General features: G+C 44.5%; 1 protein-coding gene and 1 long non-coding RNA gene across 8 annotated transcripts in view; one reads left to right on the forward strand and one right to left on the reverse strand.

Moving 5' to 3' along the window:
• Positions 1–1,542: 1,542 nt before the first annotated feature.
• Positions 1,543–19,741, reverse strand: part of LOC126994563 (uncharacterized) — a 19,430-nt gene continuing 1,231 nt past the window's right edge. Inside the window, exons 1-6 of one of the 7 annotated variants that reach the window (XR_007749288.1) lie at positions 19,594–19,732; positions 18,978–19,129; positions 13,913–14,024; positions 13,403–13,570; positions 2,366–2,493; positions 1,601–1,632 (exon numbers count right to left, since the gene is read on the reverse strand). Coding sequence is in view for 1 of the 7 variants with exons in the window: in XM_050853889.1 (XP_050709846.1) it covers positions 2,383–2,493; positions 13,440–13,570; positions 19,594–19,741 (390 nt within the window). In the remaining 6 variants the exon portion in view is untranslated. Of the gene's footprint in view, positions 1,633–2,365; positions 2,494–13,402; positions 13,571–13,912; positions 14,025–14,250; positions 14,503–18,977; positions 19,130–19,593 lie in introns of those variants that run through there. The other 6 variants (XR_007749287.1, XR_007749290.1, XR_007749291.1 and 3 more) reach the window with 6 other exon arrangements.
• On the forward strand, positions 2,500–3,346 carry LOC126994564 (uncharacterized). The gene is made up of 3 exons (XR_007749292.1): positions 2,500–2,597; positions 2,681–2,846; positions 3,015–3,346. It is a non-coding gene; the product is annotated as an uncharacterized LOC126994564 (long non-coding RNA).

The following is a 19,741-nucleotide window of genomic DNA, read 5'->3' on the forward strand; positions in this document are numbered from 1 at the left end:
AAACACACACACACACACACACACTTTACAGGGCAGGCTGGGGTTGGCCTGTAAGGCAAGCTGGGGGTTAGCCTGTGAGGCAGGCTGGGGTTGGCCTGTGAGGGCAGGCTGGGAGTTAGCCTGTGGGGCAGGCCAGGAGTCAACCTAGCCAGGCCAGGTAGCACGTCCTCACGTGAAGCCCAGGAGGGTCGTCCTGGAGAGGAGCTGATCTCCAGTGGAGGCCTCCTCCTGCCATCGATCAGGTAGATCCACTGCCATGCTTAAAACAAATTCAGTCACAGCCTTCTGAAGTTGTAATCTTTCCAGACACCAGGCAGCAAGTTCCTCAGCCTGGGCTGAGCTGCAAATCATCCAGGACAGACGTCACACTTACGGAGGTTCGAGGCATTGGCTAGAGGTTAAGCAGGTTAACAGTTAGAATAAGTATTAAAGCGCTTGAAATAACTTAAGGGTGTGACCATAAATTAATTGGATAAAGAAATTGTGCATGAAATTAGATACTGATGTGTTGATGCACTCAACACTGGGGTTCGCTCCCCTGGGTCTTGAAAGGCCTCAAAGACCAATCAACTTGTCCTGGAGCCTCAGTCACGAGACTTTCACAACCAGGCACTTTCAGCAATGGTGTCCTTGAAGTTTTGTCCCATAGAATCAGGGCCGAAATTGTAGTCACACAGAGCAAGAGCTTCAGCAAAGAAAGAAAGGAATCAGCAATTCATTCCACTTTCCGAAACGTCTAACCCAACTCTGCGACCCTTTCAGGAGGCCTGGCCAGTGGCACCTGTCTCACCAGGTGTTCTCCACTGTAACTCTAGAAGTATCAGACGCCCTTCTGAGAGACAAAAAAGCTGAAATATTCCTTGAGTACTAAGAAAACCCCTCAAGAAACTCCACCTAGAAGCCCAGGAGGTACAATCTCAAATGACCCCACGGATGACATCTCTTTCGAGGGAGAAAACAAGAACCAGCTGTTATGCAGAATAGGGATGGGGTTGCGTCGATAGAGGGAGGACAGGAGCTCACACCGACAACTGGTTCCCAGGAGGCTTTTTAGTGAAGAGGTCGCCACACTCCTCTACACCTGCAGGCCTAAATAATTAGGCACAGTCCAGCTGACTAGGACCCTGGAACTCCAGCCATTGTCTCATAAAGAGATCCTCTGCCTGCAATCCAATCACCACTGCTGCTGCCCAGAGGCTTCACTGTGACACTGGCACAGGAGACAGATCAGGTATTACACCTTGTCCAGGGTGACCTGAGACTATGCAGGGCAGGGACATTAGTTCCTTGAGGTGAAAACACTTCACCCATACCCAGACCTTGAGGGACTGACTGACTGGTTCTTGTTGGCGGTATAAGGACAGGAGATCAGGGATGAGGAGGGACAAAGACAGGGAACTGAATCCCACAACATCCCTGACCCACACCTACACCACCAAAACAACGAGGGAGTAAAGCCAAACCTTGAGGTATGCCTGGAGCACAGTGATGGCCTTGTTAACCTTGGTGTGGAGTGTTTGGTGGGCCAACTCGTGAGTAGAGGGTGGATGGCCAAGGTGGAAAGGGCCAGCGATCTTGTCCGCCACCACCGTCACACTTTCCACTATTCAGCAGCATGTTGACCAAGTGATCCTGTGAATGCAGGTGAAAAAGGTGAATAGAGTCATGCTGTCCAGCTTTGTAATGCAAGAGTTAGCCTGCATCTTCACTCCCTGGCAGCATGTTGACCAAGTAATTATGAGTGAGGGTGAAAAATAGGAACAGAATCATGCTGTCCAGCTTTGTAACGCAAGAGTTAGCCTGCATCTTCACTCCCTGGCAGCAAGTTGACCAAGTAATCATATGTGAGGATAAAAAGGGGGAGTAGAGTCAAGCTGCCCAACTTTGTAATGCAAGAGTTAGCTGCATCTTCATTCCCTGGCATCACATTGAAGAAGTTATCATGTGAGAGTAGAATCATGCTGTCCACCTTAATAAACACATGTAGGTGCCTCCCTCTGTTTCCTGTGTAGGGGAGGTGCAGGCAATCAGGAGTACACAGCAGGAGGGGCTGCAAACACACACAATGCCTCTGTCCCTTCCCACCATGACATTACAGTAGTTTAAGGGACACACAGAGGAGGCTGAATCAAAACTATACCAGACATTATTATTATTATTATTATTATTATTATTATTATTATTATTATTATAGATCAATAAAAGGGGCATCAAGGGGAAGTAAAAACTGGTATAGACACAATCAAAGTCCCCATAATGAGCAGACACGAATATGAAAAATAAGAAATAGTTCTCAAAGACACTCAAGTGAAGAGGATAAGAAGAAAGGGACAGAAACAAACACTAACACCTCTACTCTCCTCACCTTCACGTCAGAGCAGTTCATGAGGGTGAGGTCGGGGCTGAGGGCTGCAGCACGGGCAGGGGCGGGGAGAGTGACCACAGCGGCAGCAGGGACCCAGGCAGACCCAAGGCTTCCATCTTAGGTGATTGCTGAGAAGGGGAGGAAGGAAGGTGCTGGAAAGTGTTATGAGGGGGAGTGCTGCCAGCCTCAACAGCACTAAAGGGTGTGGCTGCTGAGAAGGGGAGGAAGGAAGGTGCTGGAAGGTGTTATGAGGGGGAGTGCTGCCAGCCTCAACAGCACTAAAGGGTGTGGCTGCTGAGAAGGTGAGGAAGGAAGGTGCTGGGAGGTGTTATGAGGGGGAGTGCTGCCAGCCTCAACAGCACTAAAGGGTGTGGCTGCTGAGAAGGGAAGGAAGGAAGGTGCTGGGAGGTGTTATGAGGGGGAGTGCTGCCAGCCTCAACAGCACTAAAGGGTGTGGCTGCTGAGAAGGGAAGGAAGGAAGGTGCTGGGAGGTGTTATGAGGGCCAGTGCTGCCAGCCTCAACAGCACTAAAGGGTGTGGCTGCTGAGAAGGGGAAGGAAGGTGCTGGGAGGGGGGGAGTGCTGTTGGGGAGTGCTGCCAGCCTCAACAGCACTAAAGGGTGTGGCTGCTGAGAAGGGGAGGAAGGAAGGTGCTGGGAGGTGTTATGAGGGGGAGTGCTGCCAGCCTCAACAGCACTAAAGGGTGTGGCTGCTGAGAAGGGAAGGAAGGAAGGTGCTGGGAGGTGTTATGAGGAGTGCTAACATAAGAAGAACATAAGAACACAGGGAGACTGCAAGAGGCCGAGTGGCCTACACAGGGCAGCTCCAGAATCCCCCCACTACTCACGATGGGTGAGGAGGTGTAGTTTCAGGAGTTACAGGTAGAGGCTTGATCCTCGTCTACCTTCGGTACGGGCGTACGCTCCAGTACCCTGTCACCTTACTGCACCCACACCTCACTGCCACCTGTCATCCTCGTCCATGTAGCTATCAGTCTACTCTTAAAACAAGCTATCGTCCCTGCACTAACTATGTGATTGCTGAGTCTATTCCATTCCCCCACCACCCTATTACTAAACCAATGCTTGATAATTCATTCATTCATTCATTTCATCGACGCCTGCTCCTAGGAGCTCCCACCAGGGGATGGCCACGGCAGAAGAGCTTCCATCTTCCTCTATCCAGACACTCCCTCCTTGCCTGCTCAAAGTTTCTCAAGGATCTTTCCCCCCTCTCCCTAATGTACTCTTGCACCCTATCCCTCCATTTCACTGGAGGTTGTCCTCAACATTCCTCCTTCTATCTCGCTCACATACACCCTTCTGGTCATCTTACTCTCCTCCATTCACTCCATGTGGCCAAACCACTTTAAAGTCTGTCCTTCACTTCTTCCACCACTCCACACTTCTTCCCTTCACCCCTGTGACACATTCCAAAATGCTCATGCCACTTTCATTACTCATTCCATCCATTCTACTCACACCACAAGCACTCCTCAAATAACTCATTTCCACTGCCTGCACTCTAGACCTCTGACTTTCATTCCAGGCCCACGTTTCACTTACATATGTGAGGGTTGGTACTATTATTATTTCTCAAATCCCTCTTTACCTCCATGCTCACACTTCTGCCATTCATGATTCGTCCCAAAGACCTACCACCCTTCTTCCTTGCAATGCCCTTTCTCTTGTCTCTCCTCCATACCACCATGCTTGCACATAACTGATCAAGATACTTAAACTCATTGACCTCCTCCATTTCTTCACCATTCAAAATATTTTGCATTCTTTTCACATTCAATTCCCACTCTCAGGGCATACAAAATCTACAACCTCACTTCTACTTTGCTCACAAACCATCACTTTACTTTTGTTGACATTTTCAGCTTTCTCCTGTTACAGACACTGTCAAAAACACTGACCAAATTTTGTAGGCCAGTCTCACTTTCTGCAATGAGCACCGTGTCATCAGCAAACAGTACTGAATTCAGTACCCACTTCCCTCCCTCATCGAACAGTCTTACTCCAACTTCTCCAACTTTGCCCTTCATTTCTCTAATGACACCATCCATATAAATATTGAATAACCATGGTGACACCCTTGTCTTAGGCCCACTTTTATCTCAAAATGTTCACTTGTTTCTCCAGTAATTTTGACACATGCAGATGCATCTTCATAGAAAGACTTTATTGCACTAAGCAGTTTTCCTCCCACACCATAAATCTTTAAAACATCCCACAATGCACTCCAATCGACTCTGTCATAGCTTTTCCAAATCCATGAAGGCAGCGTATAGTTTCTTTCCTTTTGCTATTATTTTTCTAGTACCATCCTGAAGGCAAATATCTGATCCACATCCCTTCCCTTCCTGAAGCCTCCTTGTTCTTCACTGATTTTCTCTTCTGTAAGTCTTGCACCCTCTCTATTATGACTTTTCCATATACCTTTCCGGGTATACTCAGGAGATTTATACCTCTATAGCTCCCACATTCCCCTCTCCTGCCCTTCCCCTTGTAAACTGGGAAAATGATGGCTTTCTTCCAGTCTGCTGGCACCCCCCTCCATGCTACTTCACATATCTTGACCATCCATTTCACGACTTCATCTCCTCCACACTTCAACATTTCTGCTGTGATTCCATCAATTCCTGCTGCCTTTCCATTTTATAATCTTTTTATTGCCTGATTTACTTGTTCATATGTTATAGTTCTTTCTTTATATACTCCTCCTCTGCCTCTACTCAAAACTGCTGCTGTTACAGCTGCTGGACGTCCATCCTCAAAATTCATTAAGTTTTTGAAATATTCTCTCCATCTCTCTTTCACAGCTTCCCCGTCTTTCAACATCTTTCCATTCTCATCCATAACTTCATTTATTTTATTTGAGGAGATATTTTCTGCATTTCTTTCGTTTTTTACTTCTTTCCAACATGATTTCCTGTTCCCTTTATATTTTTCACTTAGTCTTTTCCAAAGTCTTCATCAACTCTCTTCTTACTTTCTTTTATTGCTTGTTTTAATTTCATTTTGCATTCTCTATATTTCTTTTTCCTTTCCCTTTTTACTTGTTCAGACACATTTCTTTCTTGAGTTTTCTTAAAAAGTTCCCTTTTCTCCTTTACTACCCTCCTTATCTCTTTTGTCCACCATGAATTTCCTTTTCTTTTTCCATCTCTCACCACTTTCATCCCTAACACTTTTTTGTTGTATTTACCGTTATTTCTTTAAATGTTCCAAAACCTTTTTCAATATTTGTATTATCTTTTACACTTTCCCATTTTTCACTTAAGGCCTCTGCCATCTCATGGTTATACTCATCTTTTATTTATTTTTCCTGTAACTTTTCTATCTTCAATATTTCATTTTTTACTTCACCTTTCTTTTCAAACACCCACTTTTCTTTCATCTTTAACTTTGCCAGCACTGCACGATGGTCAGATCCATTGAACATTCTTCTTACTACCTTTGTGTCACAAATTTATTTTTTAAGCCTTTCATCTACTGCCACATAATCAATCAATCCTTTTTGCTCATTATCTTCTCCCCTCCTCCATGTGTATCGGTGGATATTCTCGTGCTGAAAGAAGGTGTTCGCTAGGAACATTCCCCTCTCAGCACAGACATCCACCAGGCACTCTCCATTATCCCCCATTTTCCCACCACATCCATCACACATTCATCACCCACTTTAGCATTCATATCTCCCATCATAAAAAGTTTCCTTTCTTTCTCAAAACTCTTCAAACATGCATTCACTTCCTCCCAAAAAGCTTCCCTTTCTCTCAGTCTTCTCCTTTCACCCACACAATTCTTGATCCCTTCCAACCATAATCAGTCACACCATTCCACACTCTTTCAGACATCACAATAGCACATCCTTCCTTACTCCTGCCTCCATACTTCTCATCTATCCCCGTCCATACAACCCCCCCAGGCACACCCTCCCACGTACCCTCTCTACCATCACTCACACCAGTTCCTCGAATATGTGTTTCACTCACTCCCAACACATCCACTCTAACATTTATAAATTTTTCAATCATCACTCTCCTCTTTTCCTCACCACCTAAACCATTCACATTAATAGACACCAGTCTCATACATTCCTTTCTCTTCTGCCGCCCTCTGGCCATCGTTCCTGCCTCTAAAAACTAGATAAAAGTATGCTTGCTAATTTCCCTCCTAAATCTATACTTTTCTAATTTAAATCCATTACTGCGAGTTCTATCCTGCTGGCTAATTCTCAGTAATTTACTTATATCGCCTTTGTTGTAACCTTTGAGCCATTTGAATACTTCTATCAGATCTCCCCGCACTCTTCATCTTTCTAGAGAATGTAAGTTTAGATGTTTCAGCCTATCTTGATATGAGAGGTTCCTCAGTCCCTGAATCATCTTGGTCATCCTCCTCTGAACTGATTCTAGCAAGTTGATGTCCATTCTGTAGTGTGGGCACCAAAACTGGACAGCATAATCTAAGTGTGGCCTAACTAACGCTAAATAGAGTCTGAGAATGACCTCTGCACTTTTGTTGGTTACCGTCCTGTTAATAAAACCCAATACCCTGTTAGCCCTATTCCTCGCACTAATACATTGCTTCCTTAAGTTTTAGGTCAGAGATCACCAACACTCCCAGATTCCTTTCACACTTAGACCTGCCTATCGCTGTGGAGTCTGAACTATACCCGTGTAATGGGTTTTGTGTTCCTACACTTAGTATGCTACACTTGGTGATATTTAAAACTCATCTGCCATTTCTCTGACCAAGCTGACAGTTTGTTAAGGTCCTCCTGCAGTGCTCTAACATCCTCCCTTGTCCTAATAGTGCGACCTATTTTTGTGTCATCTGCAAATTTACCTATGTCACTAGTTATCCCATTGTCTATGTCATTGAAATAGACAATGAATAAAAGCAGGCCTAAAACTGAACCTTGATGAACCCCACTGGTAACATTACCCCATTCGGATTTTTTACCGTTAATGGTGGAAGAGGGAGTGCCAGGATGGGTTTGAGGAAGGGCTAAGGGACATGATTTTAGGATGGGTTCAAGGACAGGGTGCTAGGATGTGTTGAAGGACAGGATGGTAGGATGTGTTTTAGGATGTGTTGAAGGACAGGGTGCTAGGATGTGTTGAAGGACAGGATGGTAGGATGTGTTTTAGGATGGGTTCAAGGACAGGATGGTAGGATGTGTTTTAGGACGTGCTTTAGGATGGGTTCAAGGACAGGGTGCTAGGATGTGTTTTGTTAGGAATTAGGTCAGTTAACCAGGGGATTAGACAAATTAACGATTTCCTTTATGGAACTAGTCTCGGGCCAAGAGTTCAAGCCAACTAAGAGTATCGTCTGAGCTCAAATAAGCCTTGGATGGTACTTACATACTTCGCTCATCGGCTCCCAGACCGAGACAGTATCATCGTATTCACTGCCTGAAGACTAAACACATTTACCATGAAAGGAATAACAATAGTTCAGTGTTTCCTTTCATGAAATAATAAATAATTGCCCTTGCGGCAAGGATAATTCAAAATACCCCTTCTGACCTACATGGTTGGCTTTCGGCCCACAACATCACCTGCTCTCAAGCTAACAACACCTCAGCGCTTTCGCCCCATATTAACTCGCGGCAGTGCTGATTTAAACTTAGTCTCGAGGACAACAGTACTCCTCCAGAACTTACTTCAAGAGACCACTTCTTTTGAAACCCTTCGAAAGATAAGTGCCTCCTACAGTGATTACAACTAGGTATTACTATCAGGCCTGTTAGGATTATCGTTGTAACGCTGGGAGGTGCTTGTAGGGGAAAGCCAGGCACCCCTGCTGTATTAGTGGTAAGTGGTTTGTGTGTCTTTTTGTGGAGTTGTCTTGGTGTGGTTCATGTGTCTTGCGAGAAACATAAACGTTGGGTACGGTAAAGTCACTGTATCACAACAGTTTTAGGATGGGTTCAAGGACAGGGTGCTAGGATGTGTTTTAGGATGGGTTCAAGGACAGGGTGCTAGGATGTGTTTTAGGATGGGTTCAAGGACAGGGTGCTAGGATGTGTTTTAGGATGGGTTCAAGGACAGGGTGCTAGGATGTGTTTTAGGATGGGTTCAAGGACAGGGTGCTAGGATGTGTTTTAGGATGGGTTCAAGGACAGGGTGCTAGGATGTGTTTTAGGATGGGTTCAAGGACAGGGTGCTAGGATGTGTTTTAGGATGGGTTCAAGGACAGGGTGCTAGGATGTGTTTTAGGATGGGTTCAAGGACAGGGTGCTAGGATGTGTTTTAGGATGGGTTCAAGGACAGAGTGCTAGGATGGGTTTTAGGATGTGTTCAAGGGCAGAGTGCTAGGATGTGTTTTAGGATGGGTTCAAGGACAGGGTGCTAGGATGTGTTTTAGGATGTGTTCAAGGGCAGAGTGCTAGGATGGGTTTTAGGATGGGTTCAAAGACAGGGTGCTAGGATGATTTTTAGGATTTTTTTTACAGCTAAGGAGACAGTTCAAGGCAAAAAAAAAAAGCCCTCTACTCACTGCTCCTGAATAGAGGTCAAGGGAGTGTCCAAAAAGAGAGGTCAATTTCGGGAGGAGAGGTGTCCTGATACCCTCCTCTTGAAAGAGTTCAAGTCGTAGGCAGGAGGAAATACAGATGAAGGAAGATTGTTCCAGAGTTTACCAGCGCGAGGGATGAAAGAGTGAAGGTGCTGGTTGATTCTTGCATAAGGGGTTTGGACAGTATAGGGATGAGCATGAGTAGAAAGTCGTGTGCAGCGGGGCCGCAGGAGGAGGGGAGGCATGCAGTTAGCAAGTTCAGAAGAGCAGTCAGCATGAAAATATCGATAGAAGATAGAAAGAGAGGCAACATGGCGGCGGAATTTGAGAGGTAGAAGACTATCAGTATGAGGAGGTGAGTTGATGAGATGAAGAGCCTTTGACTCCACTCTGTCAAGAAGACCTGTGTGAGTGGACCCCCCCCACACAAGATGCATACTCCATACGAGGGCGGACCAGGCCCCTGTATATGGACAGCAACTGTGCGGGGAAGAAGAAATGGCGGAGACGGTACAGAACGCCCAGCCTCGAGGAAGCTGATTTAGTAAGAGATGAGATATGAAGTTTCCAGTTGAGATTTTGAGTTAAGGATAGACCAAGGATGTTTAGTGTTGAAGAAGGTGATAGCTGAGTGTTGTCAAAGAATAGGGGATAGTTGTTTGGAAGATTGTGTTGAGTGGAGAAACTGTGTTTTTGAGGCGTTGAAGGACACCAGGTTCCTCTTGCCCTAAGCGTTCTGTTGCCTCCAGCCTTGAATCGTTAAGTTCCTGTGGAGTGGGTCTTCTATTAAAAGAAGTTGAGTAATGCAGAGTGGAGTCATCGGCATAAGAATGGATAGGACAGTTCGTTTTGGAAAGGAGATCATCAATGAAGAACGGAAAGAGAGTGGGAGATAGGACAGAGCCCTGCGGGACACCACTGTTAATAGGTTTAGGGGAAGAACAGTGACCGTCCACCACAGCAGAAATAGAACGGTCAGAAAGGAAACTGGAGATAAAGGTACAGAGAGAAGGATAGAAACCGTAGGAGGGTAGTTTGGAAAGCAAAGATTTGTGCCAGACCCTATCAAAAGTTTTTGATATGTCCAGCGCATTAGCAAAGGTTTCACCGAAAGGGCTAAGAGAGGATGACCAAGAGTCAGTTAGGAAGGCTAGGAGATCACCAGTAGAACGCCCCTTGCGGAACCCATACTCTCACCTGGTTCTCTCACCTGGTGGGCTTCCCAGAACCCGGTAGACACAGGGCCCAAAAGGAAGCCGCACTCTGCTGATGCGCCAGCCTGACTAGTTCAGTAACCTCCGTACATACAAATACATGTGCTATAGACAGAGCTGGAATTGTGCATCATGTGCAGCAAAGTAAATAATCAATTAATAATATGTAAATGAACAAACTAAAATGTAAAAAGTCTGTCACCGAGATGAGCAGCAAGGGATGCTTTGAATGCTGAGAGTGAATTAGCTGAAACAACATGCTGGGGAAGAGAGTTCCACAGCGAAATACCTCTGACGTTGAAGAACCTCTTGCGGATCTCTAATTCAGTTCTTATGTGTGCAACCTTATATTGATGGCCTCTTGTCGTGCCTAGAGGTGGACTGACAAACAAAAACCGTGAAATATTTGCCAATACTTTACCATGTCATGTCGTATCAGCCGACCATGGACAGAGTACAAGTCCAAAGTCTTCAGTCTCTGGGAATAACTTAGATACTGGCGATCAGATAGAAGGTTAGAAGTGGAAAGGTGCTTTTGAATCTTCCGGTTAAGGATTGATTCAAAAGCTTTAGATAGACAAGAAAGTAAAGCTATAGGGCGGTAGTTTGAAGGATTGGAACGGTCACCCTTCTTAGGCACAGGCTGTACAAAGGCATACTTCCAGCAGGAAGGAAAGGTAGATGTTGATAGGCAGAGACGAAAGAGTTTGACCAGGCAGGGTGTCAACACGGAAGCACAGTTTTAAGGACAATAGGAGGCACTCCATCAGGTCCATAAGCCTTCTGAGAGTTGAGGCCAGAGGGCATAGAAAACATCATTTGGAAGAATTTTAATAGCAGGCATAAAGGAGTCAGAGGGGGGATGAGTAGGAGGAATATACCCAGAATCGTCCAAGGTGGAGTTCTTACAGAAAGTTTGAGCGAAGACTTCAGCCTTAGAGACAGATGAGACGGCAGTGCTGCCGTCAGGGTTAAGGAGAGGAGGAAGAGGAAGAAGTGAAATTGGAGGAGATATTTTTGGCTAGATGCCAGAAATCATGGGAAGAATTAGAAGAAGCAAGATGTTGACATTTTCTATTGATAAAAGAAGTTCTGGTAAGTCGGAGAATAGATTTGGCACGATTCTGGGCTGAAATGTAAAGGTCAAAGTTAGCGGGTGTTCGAAGGCTCTGGAACCTTTTGTGAGCTGCCTCTCTATCTTTTATAGCACGAGAACAAGCGTGATTAAACCAAGGCTTTTTAGCGTGAGGAGTAGAGAAAGAACGTGGAATGTATGCCTCCATTCCAGAGACAATCACCTCCATGATGTGCTGGGCACACACAGAGGGGTCTCTATCCTGGAAGCAGTAATCATTCCACGGGAAATCGGAAAAGTACATCCTCAGGTCGTCCCACCGAGCTGAAGCAAAATGCCAGAAGCATTGCCTCTTCGGTGGGTCCAGAGGATGTACAGGAGCGATAGGACAGGATACAGAAATAAGGAGGAGGAGCCCAACGGAGAGAACAGTTTGACAGAGTATGCAGAAGGATTAGAGGTAAGGAAGAGGTCTTCTTAGTGTAGAATGTTAGGCCTGTCTCCAAGATGGTCAGGAATACGAGTAGGGTGCTGAACCAACTGCTCTAGGTCATTGAGGAGAGCAAAGTTGTAGGCTTGTTCACCTGGCTGGTCAGTGAAAGAGGATGAAAGCCAAAGCTGGTGGTGAACATTGAAATCTCCCAAGATGGAGATTTCAGCGAAGGGAGAGTGGGTCAAGATGTGCTCCACTTTTGAGTTCAAATAGTCAAAGAATTTTACATAGTTAGTAGAGTTAGGTGAGAGATAAACAGCACAGATGTATTTAGTAATAGAATGACAATGAAGTCTTAGCCAGATGGTAGAAAATTCTGGAGTGAAGGTCGTGGGCATGAGAGCAAGTGATGTCGTTGCGCACGTTGGCACAACATCCAGCTTTGAATTGAAATTTAGGATAGAGATAGTAGGAGGGAACAGAGTAGAGATTGCTGTCAGTAGCCTCAGAAACCTGTGTTTCGGTGAGGAAGAGAAGGTGAGGTTTAGAGGAGGAGAAATGGTGTTCCAAAGAATGAAAATTAGAACGAAGACTGCGAATGTTGCAAAAATTGATAAGGAGGAGGTTTTTAGGAGTTATCAGGATGCCTCTCAAGTCGGCAGCCAGAAGGGGAGTCCTCCCTGGGGGAATTTATGGTATCCCCCCCCCAGGCGGGGACTCCCGAGGCTCTGTAATTTTTCGCCATTTTAAATTTTGAATTTTGGGAAAGGTGTGTGTGTTGTGTGAATGTTGTGTGGTGTAAAAAGAGAGAGGAACTGTCTTTAGAGAGCATGCTGAACTGCTCTCTGGTGTTGATGAGACAAAAGGGAAAGGATGGGTTCAAGGACAGGGTGCTAGGATGTTTTAGGATGGGTTGAAGGACAGGGTGCTAGGATGTGTTTTAGGATGGGTTCAAGGACAGGGTGCTAGGATGTGTTTTAGGATGGGTTCAAGGACAGGGTGCTAGGATGTGTTTTAGGATGGGTTCAAGGACAGGGTGCTAGGATGTGTTTTAGGATGGGTTCAAGGACAGGGTGCTAGGATGTGTTTTAGGATGGGTTCAAGGACAGGGTGCTAGGATGTGTTTTAGGATGGGTTCAAGGACAGGGTGCTAGGATGTGTTTTAGGATGGGTTCAAGGACAGGGTGCTAGGATGTGTTTTAGGATGGGTTCAAGGACAGGGTGCTAGGATGTGTTTTAGGATGGGTTCAAGGACAGGGTGCTAGGATGTGTTTTAGGATGGGTTCAAGGACAGGGTGCTAGGATGTGTTTTAGGATGGGTTCAAGGACAGGGTGCTAGGATGTGTTTTAGGATGGGATGAAGGACAGGATGGTAGGTAGGATGTCTCTTTGGGCAATCCTGCATCAGCTGACAACTTCCCACCTCAGTAAATTCAGGTTATAAAATTAAGATTCTTCAGAGCAATGGAATTTGTACTGACAGACTGTTACTGAATCACTACCAGCACTCTGGCACTTGTTACTTTTATGAATTTCCTGCATTTCAGAATTTGGACAACTATATTTCAGCTTACAAAATCCCCGTTAGCAAAAATAAATTTTACTGGGATTTTTCAGACCAATTCAGACTCCTGGACTTCCACGACACCAACAGCAACACTCAGGCACTCACATCCCTTACAAATCCCTGCACATCAGAATCCGGACGCCTAGATTTCAGTGTAATTTCCTCCTTAGTAAACTGAGGTAAACGTAGTGATTTCTAAGACCAATTCAGACTAACCGACTTCACTATCTGGGAGGCAACACTCAGCACTAACATCCAGGCCGGAGCGCTTGGTGAAGCCCCTCCTGACGAGTCGCCGTTCACCGACGCGCTCCAGCGGCAGACTGCTGAGGCCGAGGGCGTACACATGGCGGGCCAACACACAGGTCAGAGTGTGGAGGGTTTCTGCAGGAGGAGGATAAAAGTGGCAGTTATGTTGGGCTGTTGGAGAGCTGCATCTTCACCAGCTACCTTCCTCTAACACTTCTGAGCTTTTATTTAATTCTTTATCATCAGTGAACTCATCCCCTGAGCCTAGAGAGAGGCATGAAAACAGCCTTCATTAAAAGCAGGCCAGCAATGCTGCATATCTAAATGATTCTTTACCTATCCAAGGGCAGACAAAGTACATCAATCAGTGACATAACAAAAGCACTGCATAAGGAGGAGTAGGAGCACTTTCTCCAGCACCCTCAGCCTGTTATCTCTTTGGCAGGAAGAGAGGCAACGTGAGGCCTGGCTCCTTACCGCCCACTCCTTGATAAGCTCATCCCTGTGGGTGAGGGAGGGCAGGGTGGTCCCAGAGCTCACCAGATATGCACACGTTAAGGTTGGCCTTAATCCACGGCACGCGGAGGGTCTGAAAGGTGCGCGCCACAGACTTACACATCATGCTGGACTTTTCATGTGAGGAGTTCTAGATCAGATAATCGTTTTAGGCTTGGTTACACATGATGTCGGACTTTCAACATGAGAAATTCAACCTAAGATAATCCTAGTGACTGGCAGAGCAAAAAATGTATATTGGTTACACACACACACACACACACACACACAAGTTAAGCAGTGACATCAGTAATAATCACCATCATTAGAGTACTCCAGTTCCCTTGGAGAGGATAGAGAGTTAAACCACAAACACTTGCAGCACATTCTGAGGGTGGCAAGACACTGTGAGGAATATTACCAACAGTCATGTAACACAAAGGGGGCAGCTATGTCTTTGGCCAATCCATAATTATACTTGTCACAAACACTTGCAGTATATTCTGAGGGTGGCAAGACACTGTGAGGAATATTACCAACAGTCATGTAACACAAAGGGGGCAACTATGTCTTTGGCCAAGCCATAATTATACTTGTCACAAACACTTGCAGTATATTCTGAGGGTGGCAAAACAGTGACGGCCTGCCTGCATGCTTGTTGACAGCTAGTCATCACTGCTAACAAGGAGCATGTTTAAGGTGCGTCTCTTCACTCACCCGCTGACTGCACCCCATACGGTCAACTTGGGTAAGCCTCCATGTAGCTGCCCTTCCCATTCTAAGAGTTACATGAGTCGTGAGTTATGTGAGCGTCCCTGTGGCCATACAATACTTATGGTTGTGACTTTACTATATATATTCTCCATTTTTTGTATTCTATTATTTTCTATCAATATTAACCGGGCAAATAAGTTTACTCTCATAATTTAATGGTCTTCTATTTCTCTTTATTTACAGCACAGAGAGCAACTCAAGGGCAACAAAAAGATTAAAAAAAAAAAAATAAATAACTGTTCCCCTCATACAGCAATAAGTCTAGAGTGGCCAATAGAGAGGTCAATTTCGGGTGGAGAAGTGTCTTGATACTCTCTTCTTGAAAGAAGTCAAGTCATAGGCAGGAGGAAATACAGACGAAGGAAGGCTGTTCCAGAGTTTACCAGTGAAGGGGATGAAAGAATGGAGATACTGGTTAACTCTTGCATAAAGGGTTTGGACAGTATAGGGACGAGCTTGAGTAGAAAGTCGTGTGCAGCGTGGCTGTGGGAGGGGGGGAGGCATGCAGTTAGCAAGTTTAGAAGAGCAGTCAGCATGAAAATTTCGATAGAAGATAGAAAGAGTTGAAACATGGCGGCGGAATTTAAGAGGTAAAAGACTATCAACAAGAGGAGGAGAGCTGATGAGACGTAGAGCCTTAGCCTCCACTCTGTCCAGAAGAGCTGTGTGAGTGGAGCCCCCCCACATGTGAGATGCATACTCCATACGAGGGCGGACAAGACTCTTATATATGGAAAGCATCTGTGCGGGGAAGAAGAACTGGCGGAGACTGTACAGAACGCCCAACCTCGAGGAAGCTGATTTAGTGAGAGAGATGTGAAGTTTCGAGTTGAGATTTTTAGTTAAGGATAGACCGAGGATATTTAGTGTTGAAGAAGGTGACAGCTGAGTGTTATTGATGAATATGGGAGAGGTGTTTGGAAGATTGTGTCGAGTTGATAGGCGGAGAAATTGAGTTTTTGAGGCATTGAAGGACACAAGGTTCCTTTTATCCCAATCAGAAATGATAGCAAGGTCTGAGGTTAAGCGTTCTGCAGCCTCCAGCCTGGAGTCATGTAATTCCTGTTGAGAGGGTCTTCTGTTGAAAGAAGTTGAATAATGCAGAGTTGAGCCATCAGCGTATGAGTGGACAGGACAGTTTGTTATGGAAAGATCATTGATGAATAACAGGAACAGAGTGGGTGATAGGACAGAGCCCTGTGGAACACCACTGTTGATAGTTCTAGTAAGTAATGGCACCAGTCCTCTCTGCCAAGGATTAATTCTAGTTTTCCTGAAGGAGTCTCATTATGACACCCACCTCATGGCTGCCAGTTCTGTTCCACTCATCCATCATGCACTGGTAGTGAGGGCCGGCCACTGCAGGCACTCAAACATAATGAATGACCTTGATCAAGCCTATCGTTATGCTGTCCAGCTTTCTAATGCAGTGGGGTGTTGGGGGGTAGAGGAGAAGGAGTAGCTAGAATAATTTTCCAGGGTTGGTGATTTTTTTTTTAAATCAAAGAAATCAAAAAATCATTGATTTTTTTTTTTTTTAATTTTCAGATTTTTTTTTTTTTTTTTTTTTTTATAAATATATATCCTGCTGAGTGATTTGAAAGTCTCCATAGGTTACTTTAAGTTTAAGTTTAGGGCCTGTAAGTCTGAGCACAGTCAAGGATCCAGATACATACTTGTTCAATACTTGTTTGTAGTTGGTACAGGAGCAGGTTTAGGACAGATAGAGTTGCCTGAAGTTGTCATTTTCATGACAGAATATTATATTATTACCACAGAGAAGAATATCTACTTCTGTTACTGTTTGGTTGCTAACCTTGGTTATTATTATGATACATTGCCTGCCAAGTTAGTAAAGACTAAAGGAGGAGGATTTTGGGGGGAGCATCAATGTGTCAAAAACTGGTCCTGTCATTTCATCAAATCAGCAAAAAACTAAATCCCTCAAATTTTCCAATGTTTCCATTTTGTCAAAAACAGCTTTTTACCCTTATCCCATCAGTGTAGCAACAAGTTCATATCATTTCAATGCATCAAAATGAGAAGGCATCAATATATCAATAAATCCAGATGTTATCAAAGCATCAAATTGTTAAAAGTCATCAGAGCATAAAAAATCAAAGTTATCAAAGCATCAAAATTCTAGACCATGATGACACTGTGGGTATTACGACTTTTACAATGGTACACCATCACAACTACCTGACAATGGTACACCATCACAACTACCTGACAATGGTACACCATCACAACTACCTGACAATGGTACACCATCACAACTACCTGACAATGGTACACCATCACAACTACCTGACAATTGTACACCATCACAACTACCTGACAATGGTACACCATCACAACTACCATTAATGCAAATGTTTCTACATCAACGAGTAAAGTGGTGTGACACAGTATGATCGAGACTAACTTGGGAACCAAATTCTCGAACTAACAAGTGATACTCTGTTCGGGGTCACGAGGCAATATCAATGAAAGCCTCAGTCATACCCTTGACAGATCAGAACGGGGTCTGTACCTTGTAGCACCAGGAGCACTTCAGCCTGAGGAATTAACAGAAATGTAAAGTGCCATCTATCAATAAGATGCCGCCAACTACTCCATTATCCGGGGTAAGATCCACCATGGAAATGGACAGTATATTCATATGCAGTTTATCTCAGCTGTGGGCCACACGATGGACAGGCACCTTTAGTTTCTAGAGGCGGCCCACACTCGAGACAGATACGATTCAGATGATGCTGATGAAGCTGCTGTTGACTAAGAAAATCAACCTTCTCAGCAACAGAATCATTGTCCCTGCGCTGTGTGTCTGGCACCCCTAGAGAGAACGATCTGCTTCAGGCCTTGCAATAATGCACAGGTCTGTGTAGGCTGCAACAGCGTCACAGAAACCATGAGGTATCCATGTTCTATCTGCAGGGGCCAGGTGCAGGAGTGATTAGAAATATTCACTCAGCAAGATATGAAATACTGCTGCTTCATTTCTAGTTTTGAGCGCTGCTGATTAATTGCAACCCCCAGTCTTCAGAGGGAAGAATGACACTCTCAATTTTATGGTTCTTAGGTTATTTATTGTAAAAAAAAGTCACTTGAAATAAAGACTGATATTGATATGTATCTTGTTGTGCTGCCTCGCGCTTCATCTGCTGGACCTGAACATAATGTGTCGATGTTTTGCTAAGATCTGAAGATGTTTTTGACATTTTGGAAATATATGAAGTTTTGGATGCATTGATTTGATTTTATCCATTTTTGATGCTTTGAAGCCATCTAGTGTTTTTGATGATTTGATAACATCCAGGCAGTGTAAGCTTTTTTATAACTTGATAAGATACAGCTTTTTGGATGCTGTGAAAAGATAGTCTTTTTGGCGTTTTGATAGGCCTGACACCCTTGGAATAGTTTTGATGCTTAGAAGGCGCCCGATTTTTTACCAAGTAAAAAACATATGGCAAGTTGGCAACATTAGAGCAAGAGGATATAACAATGTAGGATTATTTATTTATTTATTTATTTATTTTTTTTTTGGGGGGGGGTATATACCTCGAAGAGAATAAATGAATCAATACATATGAATAGGTTGTTTTACTTTACCATCTTTGGAGCACATCATTTAACTTATGGAAGACTTTTAGTAAAAAAAAAAATTATGATTTTTCAGTAAAAAAAATCAATGATTTAATCATTTGATTAAATCAATTTGATTTAATCATTGCCAACTCTGTAATTTTCCACTATATTTTTATACTTTTTTATCATGGTAAAAATGCATTTAAATATGCCTTTTGTCCTTGTTAAGCTTGGTGCTGGCTGACTGATTGATAATGGAGAGTAGTAAAACAGGAGGAGGAGGCGGAGGAGGAGGAGGAATACATAGGAAGAACAGACACTAGAAGACCTATCGGTCTATGGCGAGGGTGTCTGTTTACTACCGCTACTACTAGTAATCTACGTGTGGTAGAACAGGACAGAAAAGATGAAGGCTCCTTCCCACCCACCTCTCCCTCCGGCAACGTGCAGGAAATAGTTAGAAGAGAACACCATGTACCTTTAAGGAAGAAAGGGACATGGAAATTTTACAGTAAAGAGAGAAATAAGAGGAAATTACTACCCTTAACTTACACTACTGGTAACCTAAGCTGTGGGGGAAAATGACTTCATTACATAAGAACATAAGAACATAGAAACACAGGCAGACTTGAAGAGGCCAAGTGGCCTACAGGACAGCCCCAGAATCCCCCCTAATACTCACGATGGGTGAGGTGGAGGCTTGATCCTCGTTTTACCGGCGGTACTAGGCACGCACCAGTAACCTGTCACCTTACTGCACCCACACCTCACTCCATCTGTCATGCGGACATTAACTGTTGCTTTACTCCATTGTTAACTTACGCTACTTGCAATCTAGGTTGTGGAGAAGAATAATATGGCTTTAGGTTGACGTCTTGCTGCAATCTGTCTGAAAACATGCGAAGAAGGGTCAGTATAATCTTATATCCCTGAAGTACTTATCCAATGAAGACTTGAAGCTATTGATACTCTGTGCTAACTACTGACGGTGGGAGTCTATTCCAGTGATCGACGACTATTATTGAAAAAACTTTTGCGCACCAATGTGTTACATCAGTTTCCCTTCAACTTCATACCGTTGCTGCGTGTTATTGTGTTGGTGTATCTCTGAAATAGACTATCTAATGGAGGAGGAGGAGGAGAAAGGGAATAAAAAGCATTGGTGTGTTCCTATATCCTAACAAATGCTGGCAGCAGGGTGGGTGAACATAAATTACTGGAGTCTGAGGCAGAGTTGCATTGCCAGGTGACATGAAGGCAAGGGTGGGTGAGGCATGGGGGCACGTTACTGCACTCACCATCCAAGGACTGCAGGCTGGAGGGCATACTTGGCACATCCTTGTAGTGGGGCAGCAGGAGGAACCAGTGGGAGGTGTAGGGGTGGAGGCCGACCACCTGGCAGGACATCTTGGCAGGGCTCAGCGTGTGGCCTATGAACCTTGAGTT

This window comes from Eriocheir sinensis, unplaced genomic scaffold (genome assembly GCF_024679095.1).
Source record: "Eriocheir sinensis breed Jianghai 21 unplaced genomic scaffold, ASM2467909v1 Scaffold82, whole genome shotgun sequence".
Taxonomy (NCBI): Eukaryota; Metazoa; Arthropoda; class Malacostraca; order Decapoda; family Varunidae; genus Eriocheir; species Eriocheir sinensis.